The sequence below is a fragment of the Poecilia latipinna genome, unplaced genomic scaffold (genome assembly GCF_001443285.1).
Source record: "Poecilia latipinna isolate Pla-1442-1.1 unplaced genomic scaffold, P_latipinna-1.0 Scaffold2003, whole genome shotgun sequence".
NCBI lineage: Eukaryota > Metazoa > Chordata > Actinopteri > Cyprinodontiformes > Poeciliidae > Poecilia > Poecilia latipinna.
Genome location: NW_015114619.1, coordinates 215,961 through 228,357, shown reverse-complemented (window position 1 = coordinate 228,357; position 12,397 = coordinate 215,961). Strand labels below are relative to the sequence as shown.

At 42.0% G+C, this 12,397-nt stretch overlaps 1 protein-coding gene across 2 annotated transcripts in view; it reads right to left on the bottom strand.

The window, feature by feature from the left end:
- Window positions 1-1,596: 1,596 nt before the first annotated feature.
- LOC106935692 (potassium/sodium hyperpolarization-activated cyclic nucleotide-gated channel 2) overlaps window positions 1,597-12,397 on the bottom strand; it is a 47,963-nt gene continuing 37,162 nt past the window's right edge. For both annotated transcript variants that reach the window (XM_015016269.1, XM_015016271.1), the window contains exons 5-8: window positions 10,163-10,309; window positions 9,697-9,937; window positions 9,443-9,607; window positions 1,597-8,971 (exon numbers count right to left, since the gene is read on the bottom strand). In XM_015016269.1, coding sequence (XP_014871755.1) covers window positions 8,019-8,971; window positions 9,443-9,607; window positions 9,697-9,937; window positions 10,163-10,309 — 1,506 coding nt within the window. In that variant the 3' untranslated portion in view covers window positions 1,597-8,018. The remainder of the gene's footprint in view (window positions 8,972-9,442; window positions 9,608-9,696; window positions 9,938-10,162; window positions 10,310-12,397) is intronic.

Sequence of the window (12,397 nt, the reverse complement as noted above, 5' to 3'; positions counted from 1 at the left end):
CCACTAGCTAACACTTTGTACAATAACATCTCACTCCAGTTCTTAAGGGTTGTAAAACACCTCAAGCTCATTTAAGCTGCATGTCAAGCTTCACCAGACAAGTTGAGCAGCAGCGTTGTCTGGCAGCAAGATGATCCTGGGTTCAAATCCCAACCTGGGTCTTTCTGCATGGCGTTTGCAGGTTCTACCCATGAATGCGTGGGTTCTCCATGTACTCCGACTTCCTCCCTCACTCCGGAAACAAACTGTTAGGTTTGGTATGAGAGTGTTTGTCCTGCATGTCTCTGTGATGCCCTGTGATGGATTGTCGACCGATCCGGGGTTTACTCCTTACAACCCAACAAGAACAAGCTGGTAAAGACGATGGGTGGACGAATGGACCGTGGATCCTCAGCTGTATTTAGGTGTGGACATTGATTACCTGACATCAATCCTAAAACTGTTCAGTTGCACCTTGGGACCAGAATAGAAGGCTGAGAGGCTGATGAGGAGTAAGTGTGTCAAGATGATGTGAAATGTTTTCTGGCACGCGTAGTATTTTGCAGTCAGCCTGGGAAATTTGGTTTAAGAGACCAGATCCGACCAGAGCTACATTTTTAATATTTGGACAGTATTTTTTGATGTAATTGTGCAGCACATGCTGCAGTTCTGCTTTTGTATAGTTTCTATTTTTATCTTTGTGTGAATCCTCATGCTTTGATTACCAGTCACTTTGCAAAGTCCTCGCTGTGTGAGGACTTAGCTTGTAGCAAACTGCAGACACAACTTCATTTGGCTTCCTTTCAACAGTGACATTCATTTTGCTAAGTCTCCTTAATGGCCTGGATTTGAGACTAAACAACTAATAGACATACTTTCCAGAGTTTCTACCACCTCACCTGTGAATTTCTGCAGCTCTACCAGCAGTACCATGGTACTCTTGGCAGCTCACCTCTCACCTCTGAGACATTCACAGAACAGCTGTATTTATATTCAGATTAAATACACAGGTGGGCTCTATTAGTTTAGATGACCTCTTAAGGTTACACGAGATCAGGGGTCACCAACTCCAGTCCTCGAGGGCTACCATCCTGTAACTTTTAGATGCGTCTCTGCTCAAACACACCTGGATCAAACAAACTGCTCGTTTCCAGCCTGTTGCAGAGAGGACTGAATGCTGGTGAGGGAATTCAGACATTTTGGAGCAGAGGTGAATCTAAAAGTTGCAGGATGGTAGCTCTTGAGGAGTGGAGTTGGTGACCCCTGCGCTAGATTATATATAAACAGTGCATTTGGTGGTTCTGCTGCAAGAAAATGTGGAAATGGTGCATCAATGCTTTTGCAAGGCTCTCCATTACCCCGTTTCCACTGAGCGGCACGGGTCAGTGCGGTTCAGGCTCATCGTCCAGGGTACCCGGGAATGACGTGGTGCGATTTTGTTGCCGCTTTAACAATAGAAACAGACATAACAGCATATCAAACTGCACTAACCCATACCATACCCGCTCAATGAAAACGAGGCATTAGTTTAATGTCCAACACTGGCATTCTAAAACTACTGATTACTCAAAATACCAACAAATACAGGCTGACAAAAAAAAGGTCAACACACAGGGATAAGTATGCCAATGCGCTCAGTTTTTTTATTGCACAACAAGGTATTTTATGTCTGTTTATGGATGCTGAAACAACATTGCCACTGACTGACAGACCAGCTTATTGAGATAAAGCAGGGTGTGGCTCTGTGTTGTTGACCAACAAAGGTGGTGGACAAGACAGCCTTTTGGACACAGGAGCAAATCAGCCCCTCACCCCAGCCACCGGCTGCGTATCCCAGTCTGGAGAGACAAGACGACAAACCAGCCCCATCTCCCACCACCCCCACCGTCATTTTAGGCCAATTTGGTAAGCGCTGCGGCTGGGGCTGGGAGCTGAGTTGTCACTGGAATATAAACATCAACTTAAGACAGAGTTGAAGTTGAGTAATAGCTAAGCCTGTTTTTGTACGAGGAGAAGCCGAGAACAGCCTGAGATGTTTGCAGACTGGTTTTCATCGAGAGAGGAGACGTGTTTCAGAGATCTGTGCTGTCATCTTCATGGTGCTGGTAAAGTGTGTCTGGATGCCCACACTGAGCCGTTCGTGCAGGCTGTGGAATGCTACTAAGTCTAGGATGTGCTAGAGTCAATTCTAGAAAGCATTTCAATATTGTTTAGTAGTTTGAAAACAACTGTGGTTGTGACCTTTTATTGGTGTTTTTTTTTATTATTATTATTTTATTTGTGCTGGCATCTCTCAGCTTTGTGTGCCCCCTAAATGGCATCATATTCTCAAGTGGGACCAACATTATAGAAGGAAAGGCACAGGAACACACACACACACACACACACACACACAAACTCAAGCACACAGAGTCCTGAAGCAGAGAGAAGGCTTAGGTAAGTTAAGCAGGCTACAGTAGCTACGACACAAAAGTTAAACTGTAAGACTAAATAAAATCATAAAATCATTGTACAGTAGTTGGTACACAACAGTTTCTAGATTTGAAGGTCCCACAACAATCACACACAGAACTCTGCTTAAATGAGGAAAATACGAGCATGCACTCTGCTTTTATCTGTCAGCTAACTCACCTGGGAGTCATGTTTAAGACTTGCTGTGTTCTCAAGATTTGGATTCAGTCTTGGACAGAATTATTTTTCCCTTTAGTGGCCAAACACCAGATCAGTGTGCAACCAGCATCAGTGTGAAAAGCTGTGCATCAGCACAGGCTGATGATAATCCAGCATATGAACAGCCTTTTTTTTTCTTTTTTTTTTTTTTGTATCATTTTGTACATGTATTTTGATTTTGTGCAAGCATTTCCACAGTTTTGCTTGTTAACTTCTGCTGTTTTTGGCTCAAGCAGCTTTCCTAAGCTAATGTCTAGACTGCTGATATCCACCAGGAGCTAGCCAGAGCTCACCCTCCCTTTGTAAAAATTATGCTTAAACACCAGTGTGTGGCGAAAACCCGAGAAGGCGCCCCACATCTCTGTGTATACCATATGTACAGAACATGAACATACTGAGTACAGCGCGCATGGTGTTGGAAGGTTCAACCCAACGTAAAATGTGCAATTTTGTGTTTCCCCTATCAGGGAAAATTATATATACTGACATTGTCATTGTAATTTAGCAATACTAGTCATCTAATGGTTTGTACATATATTGCAAGTTGGAAATAAAAACACATATTTGCATTTTTACAGGCACATACATACCACAAAGGAGACTATGTGGAAACTAGATGTACTAGGCACAAGGTATATACAGTCCAAGTGCAGAGGGCACATTGCAAATATAACTCATAAATCTACAACCAAATAAAACTGACTGATAACTCAGCGAGAACAGACAAACATAAGACCCTGATTTGCTAAAAAATCAACACCAAGGCATTCAGTACCCTCAACATCTGGTACAGCAAGAGTGAGAGGCTTGAAACGTTGAGATTCTCAATCACTGTCAGTCAGTGCCAAACGCGCTTGAAGGAATCCGTTCCCACTTCACAGCAAAGTCCAGAAGAATAATTACTAAACACAATCACACTTTGAACCGGCCTGCCATCAGGCTAGTGCAGCACAAACGCGTCTCAATGGCAGCGTGAAGCCGACACACTGAGCGACCCGTGAGACAAACACAAAAACAGATAAACTGGCAGTGTGCGCTTGGCCGGGGCTGTATCAGGCCTGTGGCTGACGGTTCAAACGATCAGAGTGTCTCCTTTGAGTGGGAGGGAATTACACACTGGTACATGTAGATGCAATGAAACAGAGACGGTGCCTGATATTGCCTGAAACATTAGCTCTTTAATTCTCCATTCATCTTGCTCTCGCCGACTGTGGACTCATTCAGAGATCTGCACAGTCTTGATAGCAGCTTAACAGGGCAAACTCTGGTATTAGCAAAAAAAAAAAAAAAAAAGGAACCCAGGAGAAGGACCAATTAATCAGACAGAACAGCACTGAAGCGCACAGGAAAAACACAACTCAGATTTCATTCAGAATGGTTGTTGGTGTTTTGGTGTTCACTTTTCCCACAGGAAATAAAAAAAGAAAAGAATAAAATGAATGATTCAATTTATCACTGAAAGGCTGGGGAGGCGGTAATGTGACTCAGGAAAGACTAAAAGAAGTTTATTTACTTTTTTGTGAAACAGAAAATGTAATTTTGTTTGCTTTATTGCAAGAGTGCCTCAGCTAGTTAGACATTTTTGAAATGTAGATTTACTTCAGTAATTCAGCTTAAAAAGTAAAACTCGCATTATAGATTAATTACACAATTCAAACTTTTGTTTCCATTAATTTTGTTGATTATGGCTTACAACTCAGAAAGTTATTTGGCACGAGACCCATAAGTCAGAAAGCTCCGACTCTCTCCACAAGGAGAACAAACCACAAAAAGCCACTGCTAAAGAAGCTGGCTGTTTATAGCATAATATTCAAGAATATTAATTCATATTAATGAGAATCTGAATGGAAGAAAAAAACAGTTGTAAAATAAAAAGGTGCACAGCAACAGAGATGAGAATGAAATTATTCAGAAAAAAAAAAAACTTCATTCAAGATTCTGGGAAGTTTCAACACTGGGTCTGGACTCAGTGATCATCATAATGATGATGATAGATACTTCATTCATCCCCAATGGGGACATTTATGCTTCCATTTCAGTGCTTTAAGAGCCACCACACACAGATCTATCTAGGACAGACTTTGCATTATTTGTTTAAAGCCAGTCCTGAACCAGAGATGTCAAAGATGTTTTATCCTGACTAAGGAGAAAAAGGACTGGACGATTGCCAAGTGGCCCACAATATATGTTTTTCAAGATGGGAGGAAATAAAAATAAAGATCCCTGGATATGGAGGAAAAGTGGAGAGGCACATAATCCAAACTAACCACAGTCCAGGCTGAGGTTTCCACAGTTAAGTGGTGATTTTGGGAACAATTTCCACTGTAACTAAAAATCAGCACAGCCTTACACCAGGAAACTTCACGTGACAAGCTTTACAGAAATACTGATTTAACTTTCTAACATGAAAACCCACACTAACAACATCCACGTTGAGTTTATACAGACCAAAAGGCTTATCTGACCTGTCAGTGTTATCAAGAGGCAGGTGAAAGACAAAAAAGTCAACAATGAAGACAAGCTGAAGGCCGCAGTTAAACTAATCTTAGGCTTCCTTGACATCTCAGCAGAACCTCATGCCAAACACTTCCTTGTTGTGTTGCGTTGACGCAGTAATTCATGCAAAAGTCAAATATTGAGTGCTCATAAAGTGGAGTAATGATAGCCATAATCATCAAAACAAACAGAAATACATACGTGCGTATACTTAGTTACGTTTTTAATTTGAATCACTACAATAAATAAACATTTTAATCACCTTTGAATTTTAGTTCCGGGTGTATAAAAATGACCAAAGGTTCACAAGCCACTCAGCGAAGCCCTGGGATAAAGACAGTCACCAGTTTTTAAGGTCTCACAACGAGAGATCAAGCACTCAACAGTCTTAGGCTCTATTTTATTTTATTTTTTTTCTGTGCCAATTCGAATTACTCAAGACGATTAAGTAAACGAGCTCAAAATATGGGAATAGGCATGTCTACATAAATCAATGGAAAGCCACATTGTGGCGGTCAATACGTCGCTGTGAGAAGGTAGCAAACCTGAGTGAAATGTCCAGTGAATTTAAAATTTGGCTCCAAATCAATGTTCAGAGCTGAAAAAGTTTGGCCACCATGTTTGTTTAACACAATGAACCAGCTGCCCCAGTTGACTTCCCTTTTACTCGTCTTTACAGCTTAACCACATATCGGGTCCAGAAGAAGTGCGACGACCGTTTTGAGAAAACAGAACATTGAATTTTTTTTTCCGTTTTTTTTTTTTTTTCTTTTTGAGGTCGTAGTGCAACACAAGGTGCTTGAGTGGACGTCCTCACTTCTCACTTTGGACAGAGAGGTTCAAAGTGGTTTACAGCACGCTCTCATTCGTGCCCCTTTTCAGTACATTTTTTTTTTTTTAACTTTTCTGTAATATTCAGATCCGGGGGTATTGGGTTGTAGTATAAATGGTAAATACAGCAATCTTCAACCCAAATAAGCATCGACAGACTATAAAAAAAGATCACACAGACACTCAGCAACTCATACAGCATTGCCCAGTCCCCCCTTGCATCATAAAACCCTCTGTCCCTTTATTTACATGGCAGTTTAAAACTGATTAGCTGTCGTCCTCCTCGTATGGCATACATTCAGCAGGAGAAGGAGTTTTTAGATTCAACGGGATCAGAATGTTTCGAATAAAAATAACCAAAGCCTCGACCCACTCTCGCACTTCGAACCAACGGATTTCTGTGCACCTAAAAGTGGGAGACATTCACCGAAGTTTTAGGTGATTTCTTTCTTTTTTTTCCTCCCAACTGAGGCGTCCGAACCCCACGTTGGCCACCCTATCAATTTAAACACTTGAAAATGCCTTTCAGGTGACATTTTTGAGGATCTGACTTGCTGAGCTCAAACGTGGATTCATCCTGTGTCTTTAAACCAGTTGTAAGCAGTTAGTCTAGTGTGTGTTTTTTTCTTCTTCTTCTTCTTCTTCTTCTTCTTCTATTAACACAGAAATAACACAGCAACATACCCTTTCATTCCCTCACACATTTTTGGTTAAGGTAACAACATGGTCACTGGATTACAATACCTCAAGTGAAGCCACAATAGCTGCTGGATTCTTTAAAATTTCACATAATAAAAAACAAACAAACAAACAAAAAAAATACATAAAGAAACAAGTCCACTTTCCTGTACAGCATAAGTATAGATATTCATATTTATATATATATTTATATATATAGGCGGGGTAGAGTATTGCAGAATTATATTGCATGTGTTAATCGATGAACCTAGACAGAAACAAGCAAGTATACAGTATGGGTTGTTCACAAATGTTTCCTTTCAGTAAAGCTCAGATTATTAAACCATCTTTGCCTTTAGGGTTACAATCAGTATGTTGAGCAAACAGCTGACCTCTTTCCGGATGATTCATGAAAACAGGGCAGTGCCATCGTCAGCATTTCCAACCAGTCATACTTGACGATGCGTCGTTGAGTGCATGAGTCCCTTCTCTGAAAATGGAACCAAAACGTATCAACAAAAACTCTCTGACGCACACACACACACACACACAGCAACGCTCACATATATGCATACACACAAACCAAATATATGGCTTCTAACGTTGAATCAAGGCAGTTAAATAAATGGCATTTTCGTCTATGTTTCTTTTTTAGTTGATACAGACACAACCAGACTTGGTGTTCAAGCTCAACTTTGGTTTTTGGGTAGATGCAATGAATATAATGTCCTTCCTTACTTTTTTCATCGACTATTTACACGTTGATGTAAGATCGACCAGCGGTCTAAAACACTAACTCCACTACTAGTTTGAACGATATGAAGATGTGTGTTCTTTTGCTACGACAGCTTATACGGAGAGAGAGAAAAAAAGTACATTTAAAACACTTTTGAACGCTTAAAATGTCATTGTCATTTGACCTGAAGTCCCTGATTTTCATTTTTAAGTCCAGCTCCTGCTAGATTGCATTGCATGGATTCTACACAGTATGTAATTGGTACATTAATCATACTTTTCGTCATATCTTTACAGTAAAGTCAGCGATATGCAGTAGGTGTTTGGAAGCAGAGTGAAAGGGGTGATACTAAGACTAAAGGTGCTGGCACAGCGGACCAGACCAGTTCGACCTTAATTTTATATACTAATATAATCGTATTTGAATCCCCGTAGTCAAAGTACTTCAATACTTCGAGCATCTCCTTTCTTCCTGGTGACACCAGCACACAGTGCACCCAGGCTGAAAGACTGGTGGCGCTGGCAGTAGCTGATTGGTCATTTAGCAAGCTGAATGATCAGCTGGACTGACCTTAACCGCACTGATTCTCCTACAAAAAAAAAGGCCTCTCTACTGAACTCCACTAGGGTCACAAGTTGGAAGACAGGCGGGATCTGGCAGAGTCTAGCTCCGGAAGGCTGACAATCGAATCTTTCTTGGGAACTCCGGAGTCTGGAGGTCCCGGCCCAGCAGCTGCTGCTACTGCCCCCATCCCCGTAGGTCCGCCTGGAGGAGGAGTGGAGGCAAAGGCCACCCTCTGCTGGGCTCCAGCCGGTCTCCCCATGCCCGAGGGTCCCGGTAAGTTGTGGTGGGGAGGTTGTTGGGGGCCGATGGAGGAGTTGGAAGTGCGGGTGGAGGGCGGGGGGCTGGGGGCTGCAGAGGAAGCCTGTGGTGTTCCTTCCTGGGGGAGTGAAGGCTGAGACGCAGACAAGGCCCGGGTGTCCTGGCTCAAACTACCCATATGGAGAGAGTGGGTGCTTTTGTGTGAGGCGGGCCTCTGCTGGGTGGTCTGTGTGGGGCTGGGTGCATGGTGCTGGACAAGGGACAACTGGGACCCCGACGGTCCCACACTCGCCATGTACTGAAAAGTCCGTCCTGTGGCTGTGAGCGGGCTTTGGACCGGGGGGCTAGAAATAGCAGATCCAAATGCCCCTCCGAGTGTTTGGGGAGGTTGAGACTGAAGAGGAGACATTGAGATCGGACTGGACAAGTTCTGCATCACCTGGAACCGTCGCACCATGCGCGGGGACTGCAAAGTCCCCGGGCCCACCAAGGGGCTGGCCATCTGAGGGCAAAAGCTCATGGCCACAGCTTGCTGGAGGGTGGCAATTGCAGAGCCAGACTGAGGCTGACCCGGAGGGGCAAAGATCCCACCTATAGAGGGAGTCATAGACATGGCCCTTGGCCGCTGCAGATCCACCAGTTTCACCATCTCGCGGTCATATTTGACGATCTCCTGGATCATTTCGTTCTCCCTGTTGTTGAAAACGCCAGAGTTGAGATCATGCTGAACCTTGTGCATCAGGATAGAGTTCTTTTTACCTGCAGGAAGGAGCAAAAAATAAAAATAAAAAATAGAGGCAACATTAGAGAATATAAAAAGCAAGGGCAGTACAGAAGGAATAAAAAAGCTGAACTATGCATAAAAACAAGCAAATTAGAATTTGCAAAGAGAAAACAACAGTAGCTTGATACAGGATGTGATGTCCTTCACACCAGGTACATCCTCTGTTCAAATAAGCCCTAGGGGAAGTAATGGAGTCACTTTGTACCTTCATATATTGTTACAGTGTCCTGTGTCATTTTCAGAGAACAAAGCATATAATTGTACTGCCCCATCTACATTTACTGCCTGAAAACATTAGACTTTGTTATTGGTGACAGTATTAGAGTTAGGACAACATATTTTCTGCCTTGAATTAACCCTCAGCCTAGCCTAGATGAATCTTTACCAGATTCTTGCATAATCATCCCAGTGATGCTTTGATGTAAATCTTTGGATATTTGTTGTACCTATACGATCTAGACGATCAATGGCAACGGTTTCGAAGGCTCTTCTCATCATTGGATACTCTTCTAAAACCTCGTTGAAGTTGTCAACAGACAACGAGTAGAGCCGACAGTACGTCTCTGCTCGCACGCTGGCTGTTCGTCGACCCCTCGTCAACAAGCAAATCTCTGAAACAGCAAGGCAGAGCTTGAGAATAAACATAAGAGCAACAGCACCTAGGAAAAGCATCAAATCCAGGACCAAGACGACATCCCACCTCCAAAATAAGAGCCATCAGACAGCTTCATAGCAAGTGTGCCTTTGGTGATGACACTGCAAACGCCATGCTGGATGAAGTACATTTTTTTGCCAATGGTGCCCTCTCTTATAATATAGTCTTGAGGTTGGAACACCTCAAAACGTAGCTTCGTCAGCATTGCTGTAACAAAGTTTGGCTCCGCGTTGGCAAACAGCGGCATGGACGCCACCAGTTTTCGGCAGTTGAAGTTCACTATTTCCTAAAGAGAAATGAAGCGCAATCAAGCACAAATATACATACAGAGTGTGTCGTCTTTCTGCATAAAACCTGGCACAGGAGGAGCGCTGTAAGCCAGGCAAACACACATTTAGCTAAAACAAAGTCTGCACTACGAATGAAACCATCAACTTCAGTTTAACTAACAGATGAAAAATCAAAACTCGGAGCTTATTTATGGAAAATAGGCCAAGTTGATAGATCTTACCTCTCTGAGAGGTTCACTGAGTTCCCCCAGGATGCTTTCCTCGTCAAACATCTTGCCCTGGTACCTGTGCTCATAATAGTCATGGATTTTCTGTCGGAAGTCGGCAGGCAGCTTGTGGAAGGACATGTACTGCTCCACTTGTTTGTACTAAGAGAGAGAGAGTGGGAAACACAGACATGATGTGCTGTTAATGCTCTGCGTAAGAACAGTTTTTATTGCTAACCTTTCAGCCTCAGTATTAAAGAACATAATACGCAATAGAGACTGCACATTAGTGAGGACGGAGATGTTGCACACACACGGCCTCTCTTGCATTGTTTTTCAGTGCGCCATGGTTTAATTTACTTATTTCTGTCCAAGGGTAAATGGAATGATAAAGTATACCGTCCTAGAAAAAGACCAAAGGAAGCGACAAATTGATTTGCACACAGTTAAAGAAGCAAAGAGTGTTCACCCACAAAGAACAACCTTGGTTTAAGGACAACCCAAACTTGGACAAATGCCTTTCCGACTCACCTTAAACCCAACTACGTAAACTGAGAGATTAAGCTCTAATCTTGTAATTGTGCTGACTTGTGTTTGGAAGCCCAGTTCTGTTGCCATCATAAGGGAGCCTGGCCCCAAACAGGCAGCTGGTCTAAGTGAAGGTATGCAGGGATGGCACCGAGAAGCAAAGTAACAAAAATGAAGCACAAGGAAAAACATTAAGTTGATTCAGTCTCTGAATAATGTAGAGATGAATAAATTCTAACAAAGAGAAGCCACCTTAATTAAATCTCTAGGTCTTAATAAGAATAGTCAAGTATTGTTAATCAGAAAGACAAGATTGTATTTTGTAGTTCAACTTAGTTCAGAGGCCTACAGAGCGGACCAAAATATAAAAAAGTCAAACAAACACAATGAACACAGAAACACCGGCACTTCTAGTTATTGGGTCCAACATATATGTGGTGTTGAGCAAATTTTACTATTACTGAGCCTCAAACCTGATGGAAGTTTAAACATTAAGCTTACAAAAAAAAAACAGAACTGCATGTATCAGTGATGAATCATTTTGGCCATCGTGATATTCAGAGTCCGACTGGACCCCAGAATGAAAAAGTGAAAAAACATAATCTGCTTATTGTTGTTTTTCATTTAATCATGCCCTCAGTCACAAGAAGGTAGAAGGCCCAGACATGCAGGTTATTATTAATACAACAATGAACACACTCTCTAAATGTATCAAGAAATGCCCTCTGACGTTTGCGTCAATGAGTTTACCTCACTGCAACAACACAAACCAAACATGCACAGTTCCCTTCTGCAGCAGAATACACTGTACATCCTGCCAGATGCCCCGAGCAAAACAAGTCCGATTGCTCAGACAGTTTTACAAGCTCAGAGTCCTCAAGAGCAACACATAAACTCCTCCAGGGCAAATTGTTCATTGTCAGAAACAGACAGCCTATCCCTTTGCTTCTAAAACCAAGAACATTTGGCAAACAAACATCTCTGTTGAAAAGATGTGGCGGCTTCAAAACTGTTCTGCATCCACAGAAATCTTCACCTTTCACGTTCCCTGGTTTTATGGTAGAAGCTCAGTGATCTCTAATACTGAATAGAAAATAATCCAAGCCACCGCATACATGATTGCATATATATATATATATATATATATATATATATATATATATATATATATATATATATATATAACTTTTAAATTAAAGAAAATAGTGGTGAAAATCTTATCCCTCATAAGGTGTCAAATTATTTATTTATTTAAAAGACTTGTTCTCCGCTTGTAATTTGTGTTAATCGTGTATTTCATGAGATCTGAATGAGTCTTACTGTTAAGAGTTTTTAAATGAGATTTGCGAAGAAGCTTAATGCTGCTTGGTTTTGCTCTGCGTTGGGAGCCATCAGTATGAACATTAATGTGTGAGGCTTTCCTGCTTGTTTACTGAGAGGCCACTGCAAACTGCTGCCAAACCCAGCAGACTGCAGGTGGTGCTTTAGGTGGAGGGTAAAAAAAACAAACTCCCGTGCTACTGAAACTGATCTTGTTAGTGTTTGTGCTCTAGAGGTAGAACAGGCCTGATTGTTACTAGGAGACTTTGTCAGTGCAGTGCATTTCGCAGTCCCTGTCGTGCATGTTTGTCTCTAAACATTACTCTCAGGGAGAAGTACAGTTGTGGTCAAAAGTGTACATACACTTGTAAAAAATCATAATGTTATGGCTGTCTTGAGTCT